At 41.6% G+C, this 26,464-nt stretch overlaps 1 protein-coding gene across 2 annotated transcripts in view; it reads left to right on the forward strand.

Moving 5' to 3' along the window:
• ADGRD1 (adhesion G protein-coupled receptor D1) overlaps positions 1-26,464 on the forward strand; it is a 162,001-nt gene that overhangs the window by 73,927 nt on the left and 61,610 nt on the right. For both annotated transcript variants that reach the window (XM_075719005.1, XM_075719006.1), the window contains 2 exons: positions 14,196-14,269; positions 16,185-16,308. In XM_075719005.1, coding sequence (XP_075575120.1) covers positions 14,196-14,269; positions 16,185-16,308 — 198 coding nt within the window. The remainder of the gene's footprint in view (positions 1-14,195; positions 14,270-16,184; positions 16,309-26,464) is intronic.

A 26,464-nucleotide genomic window follows, 5' to 3' on the forward strand; every position in this document is an offset into this window, starting at 1 on the left:
ACTCAAAAAAATGTCTGGTTGGATCAATATTTTGCTGGTGGGAAATAAGCAGAAATGAATCACTACTGTGTAAAAAAGAAATAATAGGGCTGGTTACTGAAGGCCTGCTGCAAGTGCTTAGAAGGCTCCCTGAGCTACTCTTTGCCCTCTGTGCACGGGGTGCCTCTAACTTAAAATGTACCTAACGCGTACTGGGTAGCACCAGAGGTAGCTGGCTGTTGTGCAACGCAGTTTGAAGAGGCGCCAGTGATAATCCTGTTGGTAAATAACATTCCAGGTGGGGTTGGCTCCTTTTGAAAGTTGTATTGCTTTTCATTCCTTTAAGGTGAAGTACTCTTAGACTGCAAACTCATTATACGCGTAGCTGAGTCCAAGAGGAAGAGAGGGGTGTGTTTTCCCTTCCCTCTTCCCATCTTTCCGTCTGCTTCCCCAGGCTCTTCTGCTTTTTGATTCTGTGTAGCACGGGGAGACTATAATGAAAGGCTGGCCATCAACCAGCAGATTGCATTTAAACTATATTCTTTTTCTTTGTACTGAGGCTCAAGGCTGTTTCACTCTGGTGCTTTAAACTTCTGATTTATTAGCGGGCACAGCCTGGGCTATCCCCTGCTGTGATCATGGTCCCCACTAGGCAAATTACAGCCTTATGGTACGGTTTATGCGAGTGCTTGTGTGATCTTCCCATTAACTGCAGCAAAGCCTTTTGTGTGCAGGGCAGTCCACGGATTCCAGCGATAGCGTCGATGCCCCTGATAACTTACAGTGCTGACGAGAATCTAAATACATCTCCAGGGAAGGTTGTTTTGCCTCTTTCTCCTATTCTCCATGTTTAGAAATACTTCATTTTGAATTACTTACCACTTTGTGAAAGAGCCTCTCATCTATTTAAGAAATGACTTTGCATTTTTTTTTAATGAACCACTTTTTAAGTATTCCTAATTAAGTAGTAGATGATACACGGACATGGGATAGATATGCATAGCATGTGTCATTTTTGGTTATGAGGATACTAAAAGTTCTTAAGTTACAAGTAATGGTTGGAAGGAATCTCTTGACTTATTTGGACTGTGTATCACTCTGTGACAGGTTAACCATCATCTGTTTGTGAAAAGATACATTTATTTCTAAGGCTGTCAGCCACTTATTAAAGTATTTATAAACTATTAAAGGGACGTCTTAATTGGAAGTGTTGCCCCATTAGAAATATTCCCATGAACACTAGAAAGAATGTTTCCAAAAATAACGTGTTTAGCAAAAGAAAGAAATCTCCACGCTCCATGGCATAAAGCATCCTGAACTAGCACTCAGATGACACCGAAATAGTTGCTGTAATGTTCTGAGACACTGTGTTCCTACAACTGGACCGTCTTTCTTTTTAATAACTCTTATTCAGAGCGGAACAGGAATATTGCGCCTTGTACCTCCTGAAGTCACTGGGAGTTTCCCTACCAAGTTCGGTGGGAACAGGACGGGTGCCTCTGTGCCTATAAAGCTACTCATGCAGCAGTTTGCCGAAGGTTTTTGCTTCTTGGTTTGCAATTTTTCTGAAGTTCTATAGAATTATCCTAGTAAATTAAATTGTGCAGCCAGCCATTTCTGTTTGTGTATGATTATAGTTTTATCAGATCTAAAAGCATTTCCCCTATTCATGTAATATATTTTACTTAAAGCAAAAAGAAGAAAAGAAAAGATGCCAATTGCTTTACAGGAATGGCACAGGAGTTCACTGGAATGTGACGCTCCGGTGTGTTGCTTAACTACTGCGTCTTGTCACGATGCTTAAAAATCCAGCTTAGGGCACAGTGACATTTCACTGAAGTGCAAGAAAGAGGAAGGAAAGGGGTGTAGCAGCATTTCCACTGAAGGGAGAACATAAGATTTCTCATTCTTTGCCCATTTTAAATTGTTGTACTAAGGAATTGACAAGCGAGTTTGGAGATTTTGCAAAGCTCTAATGACTGTAGCTGCATTCCTCAAACCATTAGATCAGTTTCCAGAGGGACCCATTGCTGATTTCAGGAATCACATGGAAAAACTGAGCTCCAGACAAACAGCGCAAACTGGGAGCTGAGTAATTATGGAGGTATTCAAATTTATGGCAGACGATGCCTTTATGTGGCACTTCATGGTATGCCCAGATGAATCAGGCGGCAGGCAGTAATACTGTATCGGGCTGCTTGTTTCTCTTCCTGAGCTTGCTGCAGCCCACTCTGGGTTTGCTTTGCCCCCTCTTTTTTACAGCTGCACACAGCTATTTTGGTGGAATGTTCGTGTAAACTTTTAGCAGAGGAAAAAGGGGGAAAGCTGGGGTTATTTGCAAAGCCGTGAAAGACTGAAAGGTTGAACGTACCCCTGCTTTAAGACTTTCATCCTGGTGGTCCCGAAAATAAAACATGCAGTGAGAATTCAGAGCTCCGGCTACTTATCACGCTTCTGAAAACACAGCCTTGAAGTTACCTTGGTATGGTTTCTGCAGTCCCAAGGGCTCCCTGGCCAGCTGGCGAAGCCAGGCACCCTGGGCTCGCCAACCCAGTCCGCCCCATCTCCACGAAGCGCTGGCGGAGGGCGGCTGGCTGTGCCAGCGCTGCAGCCTCTTGACGCTCTCCTTGCGCAGCGCAATGCTCCGAGCAGAGCCAGGGGCCCTGGCTTCAATTCCAGTTGGCTATTTTTCCGTCGCTGCCATATCAGCAACAATACCTCTATCTGCGTTATGTCTGGAGACGTACACAGAGCTCCACGAACTTCCATTTTGTCATCCGAAAAACGAACTCAATGGCTTAGTCTCATATTACTCAACTTTGTGGCTGGAGTTAATGGACCAGGCCTAATTCCAGAGTGGTTCTCAATTTGTTGGATGTGGCTGATGCACAAATCAAATAGTTCTGGCACCCTGACACTTCCTGTGAATGAAAAATGACACTAAATTAAACAGTTGTGTGAATGTCATCCCCATTCATGCAACAGGCTAAAAGACAACTCATATTTGGCAAATGTACAGGAATGGGAGAAAAGATTCAAATCAGAAGAAGAAAAATGTAAATGTTCTTGAGAGAGGTTTTTTTCCACAATGAAAAGGAAAAAAAAAAAAAAAAGGCAATGGAAACCCATGGGCTTAATCCTAGAAAGATCTAGTCAGGAGAGTATAATATCTTAATGGGATGTTAAGGTCTAAGAAATACAGAGTCTTCCAAGAGGAGGTGTTACACCACCCTGGTGCTCAGGAAGTATTTCAGAAGAGTATTTTTCTCTCAAGATGAGGATTAATGTTAGACCCGATCTGGGTTGTATCTGAACAGAGCAATCCTGCTCCTGTCCTTGTCTCCCTTGCCATGGGTTCCTTGTCCATTTATTGATTGTAGTGCTTAAGACAGCAGCTGTAGCTTATTAACGTGATAGAAAACTTGCCTTTTTTTTGTTGGGGTTAATTTTCTTTTTTTTCTGATCGTTTCCACTCTGTGGCTGTATGTTTGCCAGAACTGGAAGAAGTGAAATGGTGGACGTGTATCTCCCTACCTGGAGTTTGGGGAGACAGAAGTCAGGGAAGAAAGCCCCCTGGTTCACTGGGTACTTAAGGAGGTATTCAGATGACCCAAGGCTGCTTATCAGAAAATGCCACAGTATTAGGCTGTACGTGAACACAGGCTTCTACGCTGGTCTCTGAGGGCTTTAGCTGGATTCCCACTGTGCAAAGCCCAACAAGGTACAGGAGTCCTATTTTAGACTGAGACATTACAGAGTGAATAGGTAAGATAATAAATGTGAAATGGAAGACATGGAGACAGGAAAGAACATGGGGAAAGTCAATTTGGTAATAAAACCAAATGTCCAAGTGATTTTTTTGATTACACAGAATAAACATTCCCTTATCTCACCTAGTGGGCCTGGATGTCTTGGCCTTAAGCAAGCATAAGGTTTTTTGTAATATTTTCCAGTCTGGTTACAACAGTCTTATTGTTGAAGGACTGTGCGCTGCATCTTTCTGAAAGTCTTTGTCATGAGATGTGGCATTGCAACTGGAATATTTATTGTACTCTGTCATTATTTATACTCCATCGCTTCCATTGACTGCCTGTCCCACCCGCTCCCTGGAGATTAGCAGAGTCAGGGAAAGGATAAATGATGATTAGCAGCTAGTCAAAGGGACCTAAGAGCTGAAAGGGTCAATGTAAAACAAAGGTTGCCACATATAATTCACAAAGAATGTGAGGCATTGCTTTTCAGAGGCAACATTCGCATAGCCAGGATTTTAATGAGGGTGGAAAATGCTAACATATAAATCCAGTCCTAGAAAAAAATATTAGCAACAACAGTACCTAGTGGTAAATATTTTTACCATTAAGCCTGGTACTCTGTTTTTGACATGAACTATTAAAACTTCTCCTAAAGCTTTCATTAAATCACGTCTTCAAAACACCCTTTCAAACATGGTCCTTTGTTTGGAAGGAAATGTTAGCAAAGATGACTCTACAAATGTATAATGACAAACCAACTGAGTATCTTACAAAATCTTGTTTTTTTCCAAAGCGTGCAATGCAGACCTGATCAAACTCTCACTGAAGCTGATGAAGGGGCTTCTGACACCTGAAGAAGCTGGTATTTTCTTTCGGGAGTACAATTTTATTCATATTAGCATATCTGTGTCATAAAGCAGAGTGCCATTAAGTTACGTGCTGTGCGCACACAAAACAAAAGGATTTTTTGTGCCTGTGCCTTGAAGACCTCGCACCTTGGATGCTCACTTAGCTCTTGCTGCTTTGCTGTCACCTCTATTCCTCCTCACCAAGGGTTGCTCAGCCCTTGCTTAATCAGGTGTGTACATGGGAGACAGGGTTGTGCTTCGGCTGGAGCCCTGGGCAAAGCCTCACTGGTTTAACTGGGCTCCCAAAGGAGCTGAGGGAACCTTCCCCAGGACCAGCAGCCCTGGCCCCCTTGCCATATTCCTATTCCCATGGTGCCCCCTTTCTTTATCCTGCTTCATGGGGGGGGGTGGGGGGGGGTGGGGTTGGCCTTATCAGACCTCTTGTGTTCCCAGACTCCCAAAGTTACCCATTTCCAGAATCTAATTTTGTCCTTGGAGGTGAAGTGCAGGCCACTGAAGTCTTTACAAAGACGATAAATGTGTTACTCCCAATTATTCCATAAACAGTCCATTATTCCTGTTTTTAGCATGCAGAGTACATGAAATTTTAATGTTTAACTGCTCCAGGTTGCCAAAGTCCTTGTGTTCTTCAAAAATAAGGACACAGACTTTGTTTGGTCTTTGTGCAGAAAATTAGGACATCCTTGTGCTTTTTCTTTTTGTCTGCTTAGAAAAGGCAATACGTATTGATTCTTCACTTGGAAATCTATCTTGGGCTAACTACTATGTGCTTCTTGTGGGGAAAATTGCCTAAAAGAGGTCTCTAAAGCCTCTTCCATAATAAATGTGAGTGAATATTGATTGATTCTTCTTATAATTATGACTTTCAGTCTGGTACGAAACAGACACGTTTGCTAATTCAGACTTCATTTGTGTATTGGTAAAGGAGTATGTAAAACAAACCCAAAAGTGCCAGCGAGACTTGCCATTGCTGCTGGGCTTTGTATTTTCACGTTGGTTTTGAATTCGGTGCGACTTCTTGCTCTTGCCGGTGCTCGTTAGTTGTTGGGACCGACCCTCTGTTTGAAGGGTTTTCAGTTTCAGCTGAAACACGGGGATTGCAAATCACAGCTCCAGTTTAAACGTTAAATCTGAGTGTCTTGAACGGTTCGCATCTGATGCAAATGTTTCTCTTCTTACGAAAAGAAAAAAAAGAGCCATCAGGAGGAAAAGCCCAAGCGCTGTGTTGGAAACTAAGAATTGTGGAAATATTACCTAATAGGAAAAGTATTCTTAAAACTGATTCTACTCAGTGCATCCCTTTAAGGGATTATGCTTTGTGCCTGCCTTCTGGTCCCTGTCAAGGCTCTTGTCATTGCCTAGGCGTTGTTTTCTGTTACGGAGCTCTGCGTTGGGCCTGGACAGTTGTATGGCAAAGGGAAATATTTCTGCCTATGTCAAAATACTACAGGTGAATGGTGGAAAACCAAAGATTTGTTTACCTCTTTCATTATGGTTCTGTTGGATTAGAAAACATGTCTATTTTTAACCAGACTTTTCAATATCAATCAGAACACTTGTTTTCCTTTAGCAGTACTTTCACATGAGTTAAGAAAAATAGAGGCGATTAAGAAAGGGTGTATAGGAGGAACATCTGCTTCTCGTTTTAGAAAAGCATTACATTTTTAATAGAGTAATGCAGAGTAGCAGAAAAAGGCACAGCAAAAGGAAACAAAAAACCTTAACAAAAGACACCGTCATCTGTTTCACTAAGCAGTTTTGGAAAGTTATCGTGAACTTGTATCAGCATGACCACAAAATCTACTTTAATATGTTGATTATAAAGAGGGTGGGGAAAAGCTGAACTGATATTTCATTTATCTATCCAAACAGGCCTGTAAGCTTCTAGCAGCGTATGTGACTAGAATTTTGCAAGGCTGGTGGATGGTTTGCACAGAGAACTTTATAAGGATTTGATTTTATTTGCATTAGAAATAGTGTTTTCAAGGAGCCTAGGAGTGCAGGAGCAGCATAAAGCAACAGTCTTGGGCCAGAGGAATGAACGCGACAACCAGTTGCGTTAATAGCCAGCCTTGGCAAGTAGTATCTCACAAAAGTAATTCCTGGAAGAACCAGGTCAAATGCCCAGGTTTGGGGTAGTTTTGTCGTTTTAGTTTTGCTTCATCCATGCTCAAAGATCACTTTCATCCCGGCCCATCTAACCTCAGATGTGTTAAAACAGATCAGAGCATAAAGACGTAAACGAGCTCTTGGGTAGGGGAGAACGGTCCCATGGGATTTGGTGTTTACGGCCGCTTGGCAAGCTCCGCTTCAGGTAGGTCTACCAATGAAAATAATGATAGATTTCCTTTTATTTACTTATTTGCTGGTCTGACAAACTCTTCTTGAGCCCTGACAGTCAGGCTGGGCTTCTTCTGTCTGGTGTGAAGTCCTGGTAGCTCTGAGCGTGTGCCGGATGGGAGGGGAGATGGGAAGAGCAGAAAAGCTGCTCTGCAGGGCTTTGCATTACATTAAAACAAAATAAGGTCTGTTAAGCAATGAGTAACTGCTCCTACACGGGCAGCTTGAGTGAAATAACTTGCATTTTAAATTACCTGATATAAATTAGATCTCTTTGGAGCCAGACTGCATTCATTAATTTCGGAGAGGTAATATCTAGTTGGAGGTTATGCCCTGAGTCAGTTGGAGGCAATGCGGAGCGTCCCAGCAAGTTTGATGATACCGGCTCTGCGTAAACAATTCTATCAATAACACGCAGGAAAGAAACCAGCTCTTGCTTGCTCTCTCATTTGAATTGACTTGCTAAAACTCAAAGAAATGAGAGAACATGTCCCAAGTGTTTCAGTATCAGTGACTTCATTTTGCACTCCTTTGTCCATCCTAAATCACGTGCAGGTTTAGAGGGCTGTGTACGTGTAAATTTTTTCTTACATATGGATATAACTCTTTAACTGTAAGGACATCAAAATCATCTGACTGCTATATTGCTAATTACTTGAATGAGACTATTTCTAAAGAGACAATATTAATATTTTCACTTTGTCATTCTTTGGAACAGAACTGTGCTTTCAGGGACATGAGAAATCATTTCTTCACTTAAGCATTAAGGCAGCTTTTCATACAGATCCACAGTTCAATCCTGTGTTTATTGGTGCTCACATAAGGAAAAGCTGCCGTGCTGAGCCCCATTTCTCACTGACTGGCATTTAAAATTTTTAAACATCGAATATTTACTGTTGTAACTTGGTAGCTGCCCAAATTGAATTTCAAAGGTCCTTATCCTGCAGTTTCTATTTGTGCATGCCTTCCACTGAAGTCAGCTCCGTGCATCTCTAATGAAAATGAACCTTCTTCTCTCTGTGGCTATTTTTCAGCCTTTCTGTGCTTTCCATTTATTACCGTGATTTACAACAATATTGTGAGTATTATTAATCCAGATTGCAGTCAATGGGAGTTTGGCATGGTTGTACACTGCAGTACTGCATCTTAAATAGTTTTGGCTTCTAAGCTGAAAGAATTTGGCATGCAACTACTTGTCACTGCCCGGCGCTAACAAATACATACAAAACACTCATCATTCCTGTATGCGCCCAGGCCAAAGAGAAAGAAAAACGGAAGGAATAGATTGTTACTTATTTGAGATCTTTGAAATTGAGGAATGTATGAACGCATAGTCCGTAGAGGATACGTGGCTTAGTGAGGCTGAGCAAGGTACTTTGTGCTCCCATGTTCCTGAGCCCGGGCCTCAGCGCTGACCCGCCGATGCTGTGCTGCGTTAGCTGCCCGAGGAATCTACGTGAACGTAACTTCCACTTCAGGGTGGGAATTTTTTAGCCTTAAAATTCAAGGAAAGCCATCTGGGAGCTGTGCGTGCGTGTTGAGGGAGATTATAATTTTAACTCAAAGGTTGCAGTCAGTTTCCAGTGCCATAATTGCAGCTTTTTTCCAGCAGTTTGGAAAAACCTGACTTTTATGCTACGTAGCACCCAAAACCAGAGAGAAGAGCCTATTACTCTTTTAACAGTCATGACGTTGCGCCTAGAGTACGTCCAGCAATTGCTGTCCCAGCTTTTCTAGGTGCTCTGAAGCCTACCTGTGCTGTAAGCAGGTAACTTAAGTGGAGAGAAGCTGAAGAAAGATGAGCACCAAGTAATAGTTTCCATTTCTGTGGATCATAAGCAACTTTTTTACAGATGCACAGGGCCTGACAGCCCACACTGACATCTGCAAGTGGTCAGATGTTGTCTTGGCAGCGGTTGGGTGAAGCCCCTTGTTCGGTGCCGTAAGAAGGATGGGATCCTGTTAAGAGGATGGCATTTTTATTTAAAAGGATGTGGACTTGCTAGGTGAAGAAAAATAGCCAGATCTTCTGATGCTGTACACACTCAGAAGTAATCAATTTTTTTTCCAATGCACAATAATTAAAAAAAAAAGTACGAGGAAAATTTCCTCATCCATTCCCTCCTCCTTTTCTTTCTTCATTTATAAAAATGCTATCTAGCAGAGCAGCCAAGATACTTTTCAGTCTGTTGCTCATGGGTTTTTTCATTTCTTTTTTTGTTCTCACACTGCTTGCCCAATACAGCAGCTGTTAAGTGGAGGGCTCAGAGAACTGGGGAAGGCTATTGGTGTAGCATTTGATTAAGAACACTTTTGCAGAAAATTGATAAGGGTTTTTTTTTTTTATTATTATTTTTAACCTCAGGCAATGGAAGGATCAAACCCAATCCATATTCAATTACATATGGCCACATTTTCTAATTTCAGATGCCTTCACAGGCTCTGATATTTCAATGTTTTTTTTCCTTTATATTGTTGTCTGCCACAGTCTTTCACCCTTTATGATGTCATGGGACTTTTTTTTTTTAAACTCTGTGGTTGTACCATTAAGAAATACATTCAGTGAGCTTTCATGTTGACCCTGGGAGCCTACAGTGTTTGCTCGGTGCTTCAGTAAGCGTGTGTTGGCATAACTCTGTTGACAACAATGGAACAACTAAAGGGCTGGCTTTTATGCATAACACTTTATAGTTCCCTATTGATAAGCTAAATTCATTTTTGTACGATTTGTAACATTTTTTTCATTACATATGTTAAGTTACATCTTAGGGTGAATCAGGCAGACAGACTTTAAATTAGAATAGTTGGGTGATCTAAGCCCAAGGTCTGTTGCAATGCAATTTTCTCACAGCTTGGAAGATAGCAGGCAATACAGCCACTATAGAAATAGGTGATTATTCTTTCTTTCTCTTTCTTTCTGTCTGTCTTTTTCCAGGGAACTGAGTAGACGAATGTACCTTAAAGTTTTAAATTTTTAGGTAATTAGGAGAAGTATATTGTATAAGGTGGAAAGGAGAGTTAATAAACGATGTGGTCCTGGATAGGTCACGCTAACAGTCGGGATGTCGCTGTGAGGACAGGAAACCCTTATATTAGAAGCATCATTTTAGTCTCTAATTTAATCCATAAACCAGAATCAAAAGTGCTTTTGGTTCATAACACGTGTAAGGGTATTTCAGTGGGGCTGTGAAGTGCACAAAAGACCGAAGCATACTGACAAGAGGCTTGTTTGCCTTAGTGCTTTTTCTTCCCACCTTCCAAATAAACCATGGTATTCTTGGAGGTTGAGAAGACAAGGCTTCAAAATCTCGAAATGAGACAAAATGCTGTATTTTGTAAACAGAGACAAGCTAACTCCAAATTGAACTTAACAGGGTAAATTATCATCTGCTTTCGATGAGAGGAAGTCCAACACCCAACACATTGGACTTGGAGCTATTGAGTTTAGACCAATGGCAGATCTAACCCACAGATTTGTCCTTCTTCAAGTTGGACAAAAATATGTATTGAATTAGAAGATGCACACCCTCCTCCCTTGGTGGCCACCACTATGTAGCTAAATATTCACTTTTTGAATTCAGGAGAGGAGAAACAAGCTAATCTCATAGAGTTTCACCCCACCCTCTGCTTGGCTTCTCTTCCTTGGCAAGCCTTCCCAGCAGCAGCTGGCTGACTGTTTTTCTTCTGCAATTGTGTTCATGACATTTCCTGCAACTACGTTTTCCTGAAGGTTTCCAGCAGTCCTTTCAGCCCCCCACCCCCCTTTTTTGGCCTCTTCACCCACTAACCATGGCCTTGTGCCTAGTTCCCAGCAGTGTAAGTACCGTATCCCCATCACACATCCATGCCTGTCCTCCATAGGCTCTCAACACATAAAATGAATTTCTGTGGTTTGCTTGTGAGTCTGACTAATTTACCGAGAACCAGTGGTTAGTGTGAGGGATGCTGAACAGCCATGATGTAAACAGAGACAGTCCTTCCTCAAAATACCTGCTCCATAAGACATAGAGTTCGCACTGTTTCTCAGTAACAAGAGGTTGCTTTCCTCTTTTAATGTAGTGACAAGAGGTTGCTTGCCTCTTTTAATGTAGTTCTTTTCTGCAGAAGCTGCATGTACCCCTCTCCATGCGGAAGGACTGATACAAAGAACTTAGATTAGGGAGAACTGATGCACAGATCCTGGATTACTTAGCGTGCTGGTACTTTCCCTCTCCACACTACTGAAAGCTGCATAAACTGGCCTTTCACAGGCTTTTACAAACACTCAAGTGCCTTAATCTTTTAGTGTAAAAGCCTACTTGTATATTAAGCTTTCTGTTATCAATGTCATTAAATCAATATCCTCACTGCTACAGGATCCAAGTCACATATAAGCTGTCACACACAGTTTAACTTAAGAAATGCAGTACTGAGGTACAGTCAGTTCGTTTTTCATAGATTAGAGAGCACTTTGAAGTAGAGCTGTTGAAGATCAGAGAGGGTTTATTCCTCATTGTAGCCGGTTTCTTACACGTTGGGGGGCTTTCTATGCTAATGATGGTTTTGTTGCAGAGCTTCAATGAAGTCTGAGAAGATGAGTGTTTTATGCAGTTATCATAAATGGCACTGAAAAGCCTTTTGAGGCCTTGTGTTAAAACATGGGACATACTCTTTAAGAATTTCTTTAAGGCATGTTCTTCAAGAATTCTCTTCAAGAGAAGTAAATAGGCAAATTGGTATGGACCCTTCTTGTAATCGCATTATTTATCTGTTCTTTTTCCATGTGAGTACGCATACAATTCTGGACAGCTCAGAGACTGTGTAGCCTCACTTGGTGTAGCTCTTTGTCTGATGAGTGACGTCTGTGTTTAGAGTTAAAGATGGAGAAAAAGAATAATTTGTCTCTTGCCAGAGATACTTAATTGAGGGTAAAACATACATCTGGGATCTATTTGTGTAAAAAGATGCACAGCTGAAGTACCATGTCTTCTTCCAACCTGATCCTGTGGTGCCCTTTCCATTTAGTGTATTAAGAATCAAGATTTATCTAGAGCTATCTTACAAATCAGAAATGACAATTATTGTATGATCTTAGCTGTTACTGCAGCAGATCTTTCTCTCTTTGTTTTAGGGAGGGGGGGAGGCCACTGTTTGTGTGTCATACACGTGAAGTAATTTGTAATACAAACTAAATATGGATTCTTTCAATTGCTTGCTTCAGGAAAGCTATAGACATGATGGACATTATAGGCAAATATTATGCTATATACCTTCGCTGCTGGTAAACCAGAATGAACTCTGCCAGCAAAACTTTAAATTAACTGCAGTTGCAGAAGTCAGTTTTCCAGCTGTGGGTTATGGATCATCCATCTTCTGCAGTTTCTGAACTAGTGCTCTTGAAGAATACCCTGAGCAGCAAGAGGTGGGATTAAGGGAAGTAAGCAGTTTCTGAAAGACGCTCTGTGTTTCATAGGTGGTTTGTGATTTGGAAGGTGTGCAGGACTCCTGCTGTTGTTAAAGGAGAGGCTCATGGTGGGGCACTTTCTGAAACGATCGGGAAGTTTGGAATTGATGGATCTAGCAGGGAACATACCAGTTTGATCCTGAAGCCTTGCATGGGGCCTTCACAGGGCAGCCAGCGATGGGGAAAGGCTTTCACACATGAGGAAGGATGCCTCTGTATTAATTAACATCATACACTTCATTTTACTACATATCTCTGGAAAAGAAAGTGGCATGAGCAGATTGGGCGTTATGTCAGTCAGGTATTTCCTGGTGATGGGGGATGTGACTCCTGTCCCATTATCACCTCCCAGTGTGGCACATGTGAGAGTGTGAGGTTTTACCGTTTGCTTTGCTCCCTTCATGGAAAAAGGCTACAGGATGTCACCAGAGTCAAAGGGGAAATAGATACCCTTGGCAGATAAGTGGCAATCGTTCCTCTTCACAAAGTTCTGCTTCTGTGAGTACCTGACCTGCAATCTCAGCTGTTTCCATGACAGTTTAGGGAAAACAGAGTGAGTCAAGGAACTAGAAATTTTGTCCAGGGATGTTGCTCAAGCAGATAAGAAAATTCCATTTACGTTGTCCAGAGATGCGAGTTAAGAAGAAGTAAATGGCCTTATCTACAGCATAGCTACTTGGAGTGTGTGGAAACCCAGCATGAATGTGTGAATGTCCTGGGTTAGGCAGAAATGCTTCATTATCGCTAGTAAGGAGGGAACTGTGCTACCTTGTGCCTGACACTTGTTGTTGGACTTGTGGGAGAGGAGAAGGAAAATTACATCAGGGACTCCTTGTACTTGTTTGCATTTCAGCATGATGAGGCGGTGGGTTTTTTTCCTTCTTTCTATAAAACAAGGAAAGCGATACTTGGTTGTCTTTTGGCTTGGCAGCAGAATTGTGTTGCAATAATCTGAGGGCTGTTATTTCACCAGGGGTTTGTTTATGCTGAAGACTCTTGTAATTAAAAAAATTGCCTTAAGGTAGGGTCTAACACAATGTGGATTTTAGGGATTTGTGTATTAGAAAGGGTTGAACAGATCCTGGAACTCCTCTAGTTTGCATATTTTGTCTATAACAAACTATTACTTCACTCCAATATAATTTGAATTATTTTGTCATGAAACTGGTGTAACAGAGTGGAGAATGGGGTCTCAAAGCTTCCTGAATGGAGGAGATTGAGTTAGTGGCTAAATCTGTTTATGGAAGATAGAAATTATGTCATTATAATGCTAAGGTGTGTTAAAATAGAATCTTGAATTATGGCATTGCTCTTTCAGTTTGATTGTATGTTTTAAAATAGTCACTATTGTGGAAAGAAAATGTCTGTGAGTTGGTCATTGTAATGCACATATTTCAGTGTTATTAATCATAAAATGTGAGATTCTTATTACCCAATGAGAACAAAACCCAAGAAAGCCAAATATATGCTGAAGAATAACACCCCAATCCTGCAAAAATTAACCCATATATTTGTGCTTATATGCAATAAATAATCCTGGTTTGCTATTTGCTTAAATGGGACACAGATTTCTTGTTCAAAGTCACATGAGTTTAATCCCAGTGTGTAAAACTAAGACTGAATACCAGCCTTTGCATGTTGGGAGTTTGTGTTAAAGCCATGAAGACTGACAAAATTCGCTTTCAGTTATGGTGTGCTAATCTAGAATAAGTCTATTGAAGTTATTATAACAATGCGAATGTAAAGTAGTTGAATAGTGGAATTTAGTCCTTTTTAAACATTGCTTCAGGGTTTATGTTTTCTTTCTTGCAGACTCCCAGACAGTACAGCCAAGCACTAAATAAAAGTAACAGAGTTCATCTTTACTGTGCGTTTCTGGACTATAGGTACGTTATGTAATTTCAAATTCTTTAACTTGGTTTAATTAAATTACACTTAGTTTATGATGCTGTATATTACCTATATTCTTCTCCTCTTTCATTTGTGGAAATAGTTAAAGAAATGGAGCCACTGGTTTACAAAAACCACAATCTCATAGTGGCTTCCTACCATAAATAGGAGACTTGTTATTCACAGACCCTGTGTTAGGTAGGTAACTGAGAGACTGAAAAATTTTGGAATCAAAACTGCAGACTGATACACATTGTGCTTATCTTGGTTTATGAGTATGTCCGCTTGGGCAGATGCTTGGATGTTTTAAGATGGCAAACGTCCAGCAGAGCCATTGTTTTCACTGGATCTGCGCCTGTGACACACCACCATGTGAGATCAGTATTTCAGAGCTGTGAATTTTGGCCAGTGCATGGAATGGAGAAATATTATGCCCCTGAATGAAAATTAGAATAAAAGTGGCATCAATATCAACTTAAATTTCACTCAGAAAAAAGGAACTATGGAAAAGCAGTAGCTATTTTTTTTTTTTTAGCTCTGAATAGATTTCATCTGTTTTTGATTTCCAAACATGCAGCTCTTACTGAATCAATTGAGAAAGAATACAAATAGTGAATTTTGAATTTCATGGGGATTAACAGTTTTTGAGCCATAACAGTATAAGCCTAATTGATGTAGCAATGGCCCGCAATGCTGTGATCCCTCCTATCCGGCATGCACATGGGAAGGTCACTGTAATTGTTTTATTGAAGTTTTGTTTCAAGTATGTTGAGCAGTCCCAGCTGTTGGCAGTTACTCGTTGTTACGGTTACTCACAAATTACGATAAATTAGAAACAGATTTTACTGAAGCGAACTAATATGGCTGGGGCATTGTTCCTGTGCTGTTTTCCACTGGGGCTTGGGCCCTTGAGACTTTGCCTCAGGAGGGAAACTGAAATATGAAATTTGTCCTTCCAAATGAGTTTTATTTGTGTCAAGATGGTCTTGTGCCCTAGTGCATGGCAGTTAAAGAATAAGCAATTGGTTTCTGACCTACAACAGACTTTGTTGAGAATTCAAGGAGGTCCCAGAGGACAGAGGAAGGGTGAGGTAATATCTATCTTTACAATAAGCACCAAGAAAAATGCAGATCGCTCAGTCTAGCTTCAAGACCCAGAATAATATCAAAAGTAATAAATGGTTAAGAAGCGGGCAGTTTGGGTGGGTGACCTACGGTGTCTGAGCCCATGGAATCCCCCCAGATGTGTGGCTGTGGCTTCTGTGTCCCCACCCCACTGCAGAGCTGTGGTAGCACAGGGGTTTCTGGGTTTTCCTGGCTCCAGGAAGAAACAAACTCATGAGGATCGCTTTCCTGCACAGCCCTGGGACCAAGCACCACAGCCAGCCCAGCCATACCCTCAGTGGAGCAGGAGCTGCTCTTGCTACCCCTGAGGATGAAGTGACAAATCCCAATTGATGTGGATGGGTCACTAGAAATCATGCTCCGTCAGTCTGAATTGCTTTGATGGGACGAGTGGGACAGTGGGTAAGGGAGAGGCAGCATATATGATATGCTGACTTGTTTGACTTGCAAGATTATTGACTCACCTGATATTATAGTTCTCAGAGTATAGACATTTGGGTCTAGGTGAAATGCCATAAATGGGTTGCACAGCGTAAAGAGAAAATGTCGTTATTGTTCATTGGTTGTAAAACTGGGAAGACATCTCTAGAGACATTCATGTAGGGGTCTGATCTGTGCCCTGTTCCAGTCAGTACTCACTAACAGTGCTTGTGGATGCTCCAGCCTGAGCTGGCTTTTAAACCTTTTTATCTCCCGTATATCTCCCGTATAGTACAATGCATGTCAAATTCACCTGGTAAGATGCGTCTCGATAGAGATGATATTCCATTTTTGTGTGCTTTGCAGCAATGGAACTGGTGTTTGGTCTAATGAAGGTTGTGTCCGCGAGAGTGGGGACCTCAACCACTCGGTGTGTCTTTGTAACCACCTCACTAACTTCGCCATTCTGATGCAAGTGGTGCCCCTGAAGGTAAGATTAAGCAAAGGAGTAAATCTAGCTGTTAAAAATGAAGCATAAATACATCAGTTGCATTCTCACACCACATCAGTAAGTGACTGGGACTGGGGTTATTTTTGCCCAGCTCAGATTTATTCCATGTCTTGCTTCCTGGGATGACATTTTAATACTTCTTGATTATTTATTTATTTTATGAAAACTTTTCGGAACTGAAATGGAGCATGAAATGAAACACATCTGTGGTAGGTGGGAATTCTCTTTACTTTATTCTCACCCTTTTGGCATGATTTCTTAAAGTACTATGCGGGAAAAGCACTAGAGGACATCGTACAGATGACCCTGGCTCTTATGATTTGTTTTCAAGACAGAGACGGCTGAGATGTGGCTGCTTAAGGGTTTTGGTAACTAGACTTGTGGAATATGAACAGCAGGGCTTGGATTCTGTGTGAAGCAAGCTCTGCTGCCAGCTGGCCCCTACCATTGTGTCTGCCAGCTTTCCAAGTGCCTCCCTGCTGCTGTTTCTTCACCTCGTTGCCAAGCAGGGGCTTGTGTAGAAGGAGCATGAGAAAGAAAATGATGCTTCAGAGTTGAGAGTGAACCCCTTATGTATAGTTTTCTCTATGCTCAGTTTCTTTGTCCAAAGAGTTATCAAGCAAGCCTCTTTTCAGTTGGAATATGACACTTTCCCTGTTTACCCAGGTCCTTATGCTTGCTATTCATACTCATCACTGGTTTCAGAGGAAGCTTTTATGGCAAATGTGTTGCTCTCCTCACTAGACATGTTCTTCTCTTCATGACACCTTACAATGCCTTAAGATTTCCTCAGAGATGGACCAGAGTGTCTGCTCCTTGCAGTTGAAGTGCTGGTTTGTGCCTGCTGAAGGACTCCCTCTACAAAACCCTTGCACCAGGCAAGGTCAACCCCATCCTGGAACTTAGCAGACAGACAGACAGCACTGCCATGAGCATGAAAAATATGTTTTTACTGCTTTATTTGGGTGTGCGACTGTCAGGGAGGATCTGACAGAGGTAGTGATGAAGTCTTGCTCAAACAACCCTCGGTAAATAAGTAATGAATGTATAATAGAAATAATTTACCAACCATACATTTGAAGAAATGTATACTAATTGTCTGTCAAATTTATACTCTGTGGCACATTCTCGGCTTTCTACAGACACAATCCTAATAATAGAAATTAACAGACTGAAGAAGAGCTTCAGTAGGACAGTAGGAGTCCTACTTGTGCATTTATCACTGTGTGCTGCTAAAAAGCGCGGTGTCCTCTGTGGTACAAGTAGAGGGGTTTTGTCAGCTCTGTTGGTGTGGATGCATTGACTATATGGCCATGTCTCAGGCTCCTGTTAATTGGTTTGAATGATGGGTTTGCTCTTCTTTTAGACAGTAGCTTTGCCGAGACAGCTACCGCTGCAGGACGGGCTGTGTGAGCTCGGGAGGGCGGCACAGAGGTTTCTGCAGATAGATACAAAAGTGAGTTTGCAGCGGAAGGGAACTCTAATCAGGGTTATACCACTGAGCAGCTCCGAGGTCTTTTCAAGGAATGAATCATCTATGCTATTAGGAGTTACTGGTTCGGTAACGCTGTCAGCACAGCTACGCACGCGGTAATCCCGGTTAGACGGTGTAATGCTGAAAGTCAGGGTCACAGTTTAGAACAAGATGGTCTGCTATCCAAAGAGCTCAATTAATACCCACAGCCCTTTGTATTAGTCTAACCATTTGAAGATGGGGATATCTTGTTCAGGTCACCCAGTTTTTATCTAACCATTATTATCTTTATGACTTGTAAAGCACCTAATGACCCCAGCTGGTTTCCAAGTATTATTTTTCTAGGAAATCTGCATACTTGTGATAAAATGCAGCTTTGCCTGAAGAGCTTCCCATCTTGTGAGACAAAAGTAGAATGGGAGAAACGCGTGATTATTAACCCTGTTTTAAAGAGCAGTATACAGGGATTTTGCCAGGATTAAACAGGGTGTCCCCCAATTAAATGTCAGTGAAAGATTAGTCGATTTTCCACTGGGGAATAGTTCTGAAAGGTCTAACTTTCAAATAAACAGATTGGAGATTGTCATGATTAATGAGATGCTGCAATAAGTTCTAATATTATGCAATTTTAGTAATTGGAACTCAAATATATTTTATATTAAAGTCTTTGGAATCAAGCTTTCCTGAAGAGATCTGAAATGCCTAACTAGGAAAGGCTGGACATGAATGGACTGTCCAGTTCCTCACAGTCGTTTAATGGTTCTATTTTCAATATTTTCTCCCTTCTTAACTTTTAGGTCTAATGCATTTGAATCTGCCAGAGTTTGCGTGGAATGTTTTTGCATTACTTTTTTTTTTTTCCTTTACGATAATTTAGAAAACAAGATGAAAGTGCTGCTGAGATGTTATGTGGATGTGAGACACACAGACCAAGTCACTCTGATGCATAAAAACGTTCCCTATGTGACATAGTACTTAAAGTCTTTATAAAATGGGGGGGGTGGTGTGGTGTGTGTGTGTGTTAAATGAAAATTAATTCCCATAATTTTCTGTTTTATTTTGACCCCTTCCACCTAAAATCCCATTTCTGAAAAGAAAAAAGAAGGGAGTTTATATGGCAGGAAAAGCGAAATGCTGAAATGTGATAGGAGTATTTCCAGTATAGAGTCTGTATGTTCCTAGTGCAAATCCATGAGAATTCAAAATGCTTCCTGCAGCTTTCAATGGAAGATTGTGCAGGCTAGATAGAAAATATGCATTCATTTCTAACCTCCTAAAGTTCACCTAAACCTGATTTTTGCATGTACCTCGATTGGCAGATTTTATAAAAGCATTGCAGTGGGAGAAATTCGGGTTCACTGGTCTGCAGAGCAATGAACCTGAACTATGCCTCGACAAGGCTGCTTTGCCCTGCCCTGCCATCGCCTGCACAAGCTTGATGTTACAGCGAGGTGGCCATGAGGGTGGGGTCTCAGGTCATATTGCCGCTAACGAGCCAACGAAGGGTGTCATCCCTTCAATGTGCTTTAATTCCAGTTCCTCTCATTTGGCTATTAGGTAGTCCCTCTCTTAGAGTTCATCAAAAGATCTCATCCCAAATCTTTGACCAAGACGCACCCCTTAAATTGACTGTTTAGGATCATCTTGTGGTAGTAATTCTTTTAACCAGTGAAAAAAATTGGTGTCTTCATTGTGTAATTGGCATGAAGATTTGAGCAAAGACAAGCTGCCTGGCTTTTGAGCTATACAAGCAGACTACGCTCATTTATAAATTCCTAAAACATTTGCTAAGTATTTGCTTCACACGCCTAAGCAATAGAGCCTACTGAATCAACTAGACAGTTGGAAACTTCTCCCAGGCGTCCTTGAAACCCTGTTTAAAATCCACAGCACTTTAACATTTACTTAACACATATACATGTTTATTCACCATGTTCTGAAATTCGTGAGCCAAAGTTCAGAGGGCCCATATAAATCACCCGTTGGAATACGAGATTGTCAATGCCCTAAGAAATTGTTGCAATGATGTTATACTCAATCTTGAACTTTTGTGTATTTTATTTTTCTTTTCATAAATGGAGTTCACAGATAATATGAGACAAGAAAAAGAGAGGGTGGGAGTATGCAATTGCCCACATTTGAACAGTTCTATTTATATAGCTATTATATATCTGTGGCCGTGTAAATAGAACTGGATGAAATTTTTCCACATGAACACTATTTTTGACAGAACGTTTATTTTTTGTCTAGATTCTGCTCCTTACAAAAAGGGGTCTGCTTTTCATGAAAAATGTAAATAAATTAGTGGAAATGGATTGCCTGAAAACTGGAGAGTTTTTCATCAAAAGCTGTATTTTGGTACAAAAAAGTGACTTCATTCTTCATGGGAATTCTACTTGGGGTGCTTTATACTTCCATTCTCCTACGGAAAGTATTTTTTCCCTTTCTCTCCATTGTACGGATAAATGCAGCGCTCAAGGTAGCACAAATGGGCAGATCCTCTCCAAGGGCACCATAACAGCCTTTAACCTCATGCACCACTCAGCAGAACAGTAAACCCAGGAATGAATAGTTCTACCACCCCTTGCAGAAAGGCAGGCAGATGCACAGAAAATAATAATAAAAAAAAAAAAAAAAAAAAAAAAAAAAGAGGGGGGTGTCGACAGTTCTAAAGAGGTGTAATACAGCCCAGTGTGTATGCAATGGCTTCAGACCTGGGAGAGCATCCCTAGGGAGAACGCTGTTGATGTGGAAATCCATGAACTCTTGAGACCAGATCAGGGCCATAAGTGTTCTACCTGTCTCAACTCCTCTTCTGAGATTGATTTTCTTTTTGCTTAAACCCCGCCCAAACCCCATAAGCTTTCCATTAATGAGACATTGCAGTTTTTTAGAGTTTGCTGTTCACAGCCGGAGAGTATGGCATACCGTCTGAGTTCAGAATAAGCCAAGGTGTCTCTAAGCAACAAATACTGAAAATAAGTGACCTTCCTCAAAAGTAACTTGCCACATAAATACTTGTGGTGAGCTTTTCTAATGACCAGAGAGCTGAGCTCGTATGATAACTATTTGTCAAGGATGGTGACTTTTTCTTCTGAATAATGCTAAATTCGAGCAAGAATCTCCTCGCTTAACTCCTTCTCTTTGTCCCCTCACATGGTGAAGTCTAGCTTTTTCTACTTAGAGAACAATAGCGTGTTCCAGACCTTGTCAGCTTTGACGCACCGTGAACCTGCCCCAGTGTCTCGCTTCCTGCTAGTACTGGTCCGGCTCACTTTCACACCTTCACGAATATCCAGCAGATCTCTGTATTTACAGCTTGTGCATTTCTTGTGGGCATAAGTGCCTTTATGTATTCTCACAATTCTTTAACATTGCAATTTTATTATAAGGTACAGGACTATGTGAATAGCTTATGCACCTGGCTTGGGGAGGAATTCCAATGTCTCACATGGATTTCATTTTGTTTCAGTGAGACATTCATAGGAACAAAATTGTAGGATACCTACAAGACGGTGCTTTCTCTTGAATACTTGAAGTATTGTGAGATGAGGAATGCTGACAAATTATTAGACGTTTATGGAGCAGATTGTCAGGTGGGTCTAATTTCCAGGGAGCATAGAAATGCAAGAAAGTTCTTAGGAACAAGCTGCGAGTTCTTGATTTTTCTTCTTGATCTTTACTCAAAACAGGTTAGATTAATTCAGCCACTATTCTACTGTATGCCAGCTGGAAGTAATCTCCAGAGACTGAAATCTGCTGGGATGAAAAAGCATTTTTATTCCGGTATTTCAGAGAAAGAAAATGAAACAGAGAGGTCACAATGAAAAATTTTAAATTCTGGAATTTTAACTTCAATGTGACAAAATGAACCTCCGCTCTGATATCTGTGTGCTCTACAGCAGAAAAAGAACTTTGAATGCTGTGAATTAGCTAAAGCTGAGCTCAGACTACAAGTGTAGTTGAACGCTACTCCAGATTTTATATTAGTTTCAGGAAGAGAGCTTGAACACACTCAAGTCGCAGTGATTGTGAAAGAACGGTACGAACAATACTGCTGATTAACTCGAGATCCATGTGTGCAGTTTAGCTGCTTTCAGTTATGCAGGGGATTAGCAGTTGTAACAAGTTTATTTCAGGAATGAAATAACCATCTTGGAAAAACTTACAACCATGTGGTGCTCAGATGTCAGCCTGGCACTGACCTGTTAGCCTGCTGATGAATCGGCCCACGTGGAATGCCGAAATTATTTGTGTTTTTATCACTCTGCTGTTATGTGTGTATCACAGCTGGCCCAAATTCATGCTTGCTGGCTGAGATTCATTTATCATGTTGGTTTTAACTTGAGAAATGATAGCTTTTATTTGGAGTTTCGGAGGTTAGTGATGATCAACTGTTTTAAATGAATAAATAGGTTAACTGAAGGTAAAATGTGACCGAAGATGAGCAGAATCCTAGAATCCTAGAATCACAGAATCATTTAGGTTGGAAAAGACCTTTAGGATCATCCAGTCCAACCATTAACCTAACACTACCAAGTCCACCACTAAACCAATTAAGGGTAGAGTAGAAATTTCATGTTTCCTGGCTTGGTGGCTGGATTATTTTTAATGAAAGTAACAACTAGGAATCATTAAGGTTGGAAAGGATCTCTAACATCATCAGTCCTGATGTTCCTGAAGGGACACGTTCAGCCCTCAATTGCTTTTGCGAGGTTGCATGGATGTAATTATGGTCAGCATGCGATCAGGATTTGGAAACTCGGTTGAGATGTCTTGACTTTGTCAAGTCAGTACGATTGAGAATTTTACAATTGCATCTCCCCAACAAAACATGTCAGTGGGACATTCAGAGTAGTTGTGCAGATATTAAGTAATCCGTGTACCCCTCCTCTGGGAGACTCATTGCTCTGACCAAGTTTCTCTTTCTGATGAGGGAAACTGAGGTAGAGTAAAAAAGTCCCTCATAGCAAATCGTTGCTAAAGCTGCACTCTTGGGGGTTCATGTTTGTCTTTCTCCTTCCTTGATCCACAGAACTGTGCTCCAGGTTTGCCTCACCCTGTGCTTGCTGCAATTAGAACAAACCCGGACTGCCAGCTGCCCTGCAGTGTTATAGTTAGGGAGACAATGGTGCATTAATGTAGCTGCGGTAGGAAAAATAAATAATCCATTTAGTTTGATGTGTTTACACTGGTTTATGTTTGCTTCTTCTGGAGAAAGTCCAAGTAGAGGGCACGCAGGGTGACATGCTCCCTGTGGTAGTTTTCTTGTAGTATTGTAGTACAACAGTTCCCCCTGCGCCGCGGGATTGAACCTGGGTAGGAAGAGCAGGGGATGGGAGATGAGATGTTCCCTCAAGGAGGCCTCCTCCACTGGCACACAGCCTGGGGACGTCTCAACCTGCAAGGCCACCTCCTGCACCCAGCACCCAGCACTACCTCCCGCTGCGGGGGGAAACGGTTGGGGGAGAGGTCCCGCTCCGGGGGTGGGAGGGACAGACGGAATCGGGAGGAGAGACGTGAGCGGTGCTCCTGGTGCAGCCGGACAGAGGGATCATAGAATCATAGAATCGTTTAGGTTGGAAAAGCCCTTTAAGATCACCCAGTCCAACCATTAACCTACACTACCAAGTCCACTCTAAACCAATCAAGGGTAGACTAGACTAAACCATGTCCCAAAGTGCCACCTCTGCCCGTTTTTTGAACGCTTCCAGGGATGGGGACTCCCCCACCTCTCTGGGCAGCCTGTTCCAATGCTTGACCACCCTTTCCGTAAAGAATTTTTTCCTAATATCCAACCTAAACCTCCCCTGGCACAGCTTGAGCCCATTTCCTCTCGTCCTATCGCTAGCTACTTGGGAGAAGAGACCGACACCCCCCTCGCTACCCCCTCCTTTCAGGTAGAGTGCGATAAGGTCTCCCCTCAGCCTCCTCTTCTCCAGGCTGAACAATCCCAGCTCCCTCAGCTGCTCCCCATCAGCCCTGTGCTCCAGACCCTTCACCAACCTTGTTGCCACAGCCTTGTTGGATGTCACAAGGTGCTTCCTAGACAGCAGGAATCAAACCCAACCTGGAGTAAGGCACGATTCAAAAGCACTCCAAAGAAAATTCAGACACTCTTATTTTATTTTGGGCAGCTTTACTTCCTCTCATCAGTCAGTGGGGCCCTGTGCTCCTGCCAGGAAACATGCCAGCCATCTGGCAGTTTTTATTTTTATAGTGATCCAACAACTACAAAGCATGCCAGGCTATTTGTACCATCTGCCACATAAATGTCATTTCAGCAAAAGGATGGTGGACACCTGGGGACCCAGAGTTCAAAAATCCTTTTAAAAGGGAAATCATTGTCTCCCACAGCAAAATAGAGTTTGAGGTTTGGGTCCCCCTCCCCCAAGTGACCAATGCAGGACACAACTGTAATATTTATGGCTCCTAGACCATTCTCTGAAATTGGTTTTTCCCCCCCCCATTTTTTTCCTCTTTCTGTCTTTTCCAAATGTGAGGATATAAAAATGACGACTATAAAGTTCACATGTGGATGGACATTTCCAGCAAAGTAATAGCGTTGTACAATCTGCGGTAGAAATTGTTTGGGTTTTTAAAACACATTTTCTGCATTTCTAAAGCTAGAAATTACTTCGTTTTTCATCCCATTTGTAGCTCTTGTTCAATAATTCAGAAGGGAGGATCAACCAATACAGGTTGAGCTGCCCACCAATGGCCTTGAAAACAGAGAAGCATTTATAAAGGGGAAAATATTTAAAAACTTCTGATCATGCAGCTGGAGTTATAGAGACCACTCATAGCATCTTTAGGGAGCCTGTGATTTTGAAAAGGCTTGAGGATTTGGCTGTGGGGTTCTATTTACAAAAGGAAAGCCATCCCAAATGTCTCCTCTGGGGCAATGTGTGCGTTTTTATTTTATTTTTCACTGTTATAGCTGAGTTTGACAGCAAGTTCTGGCAACATACGGCTCACTAAGAGCAAAGTGCACCTATTCGTGTTTATAAAGGCTGTTTTGAAAAAGTCCTAATATTGTCAAATGCTTTAAAAATATGGGGCATAGGTGTGTAATTTATAAGTTTGGAGCATTGTTTTCCTAGATCTAATATTGCAGTTATTAATGAAACATTGCACTCAGGGGGCATTAAAATAGCAGTCTGAAATGATAACCTCTTTTCTTAAATTTTTTAGCCAGCTGAGGTTCAGATTATATGCTCTACTAGGACAATGAAATGGAAATAATGTGGCATTCTCCGATTTCTGCTGTTTTGTAATTTTAATATAATTACTCTTCTCAGCATGCTTTTCATTGCTGGGAACATAAAAAGAATAATGCCTTAGTCCAGTAATTTTTCTTTTGTGTTGCATATTTAAAAATTGGATAGGCATTGCAATTTTTTTGGTCCTTGTTTATTACCATTGACAGTTTATTTAACTGAAGAGATCTCTGCAGACAGTTCAGACAGCCCTTCCCCATCAGATGAACAAAGATAAATCAGCCTGTGTGTTTATTCTAGCACTGCTTTGCAAACTTTCCTCGCTCCTTCTCACTCTCTCCACTTCCCCCTCCATTTCATCGCAGTGAATGTTGCCCCCGTGGAGGAACGCATCTCGCCGATGTGTTCACAGGACGATTGTGCGTCGTATTTCTTTTGTCCTTTCTTTGCTCGTGCTCATCTTTCCTGAAAATTGAGCACTGATCTTGATTTTTAACTCAGAGCCATTGTTCATTCTTTTGCTATTCCATTCCTATGCCAGCGCAGCTCTGTTGATTTTGATGGGAGGAAATAGGAGATTCTGCTCTGTCCTTAATCCCATAGAATTACATGGAGAGAGTTGGACCAATGCTGCAGGGTACTAAACCCCTCAAATTCCTTAGAGAACTGTTTGGCAATTACCGAATTTCACTCAATGGAGGAGAACAAAAAAATGACTTTTTATTTTGGAAAAGCACAAATATTTAAGAGTGCTGTAATGGTCAAAAGAGCTCTTTTGTTTGAGGAGCGTGAAACAGGACTCTATTTTAATCAGAATCCTTAACGAAATAACATAGACTTCCTTTCTGTGGTGAAAATGAAAGCACTGAGCCATTTGGCAGCTAGGTCTTCTTGCTAGCTAAAGGATTTCCCCATGCAGTATAAAAATGCTATGATACTGCACCTTTATCCATCACTGCTCTCTGTTGAATATCTTTAACTTTAGTCATTCTGTACTCTTGAGTTCAGTCTGTCTCCTGTATTGGCCTTTTTGTGCCCTTTCTCTCCAATGCATGGTGTAGGGGAAATTCAGGGCTGGGCACCTGGAGACTCTTGGCTGCGGTGCAAGCCACAGCTAGCCGCAATCCTGAATCGCAACGGACGTGTCTGAATCAAAGCCCAAGCCTGGATAAGGGAGGTAGACATACTCATTTTCACTGAATTTTACTGGGAGATGGCTATTTAGTTATCCTCAACTGCCCTGAAAAATCTCAGCGTTTGGCAAGAGACCATCGTTTCTGTGCCTGCAAGAGCCTGCTGGACCCACGCTGGGTTTTATTCTCCTCATAGCCCTCTCTGATGGACTTGGGTTTGGCCGTTAATTGGAGAACAGGACGGGTCTGCTCTTGCTGGAACAGAAAGTAGAGAACAGATGCACAAGTCTTAGGCGTATGGGCAAAAG

The sequence above is a fragment of the Pelecanus crispus genome, chromosome 11, assembly GCF_030463565.1.
Source record: "Pelecanus crispus isolate bPelCri1 chromosome 11, bPelCri1.pri, whole genome shotgun sequence".
Lineage (NCBI taxonomy): Eukaryota > Metazoa > Chordata > Aves > Pelecaniformes > Pelecanidae > Pelecanus > Pelecanus crispus.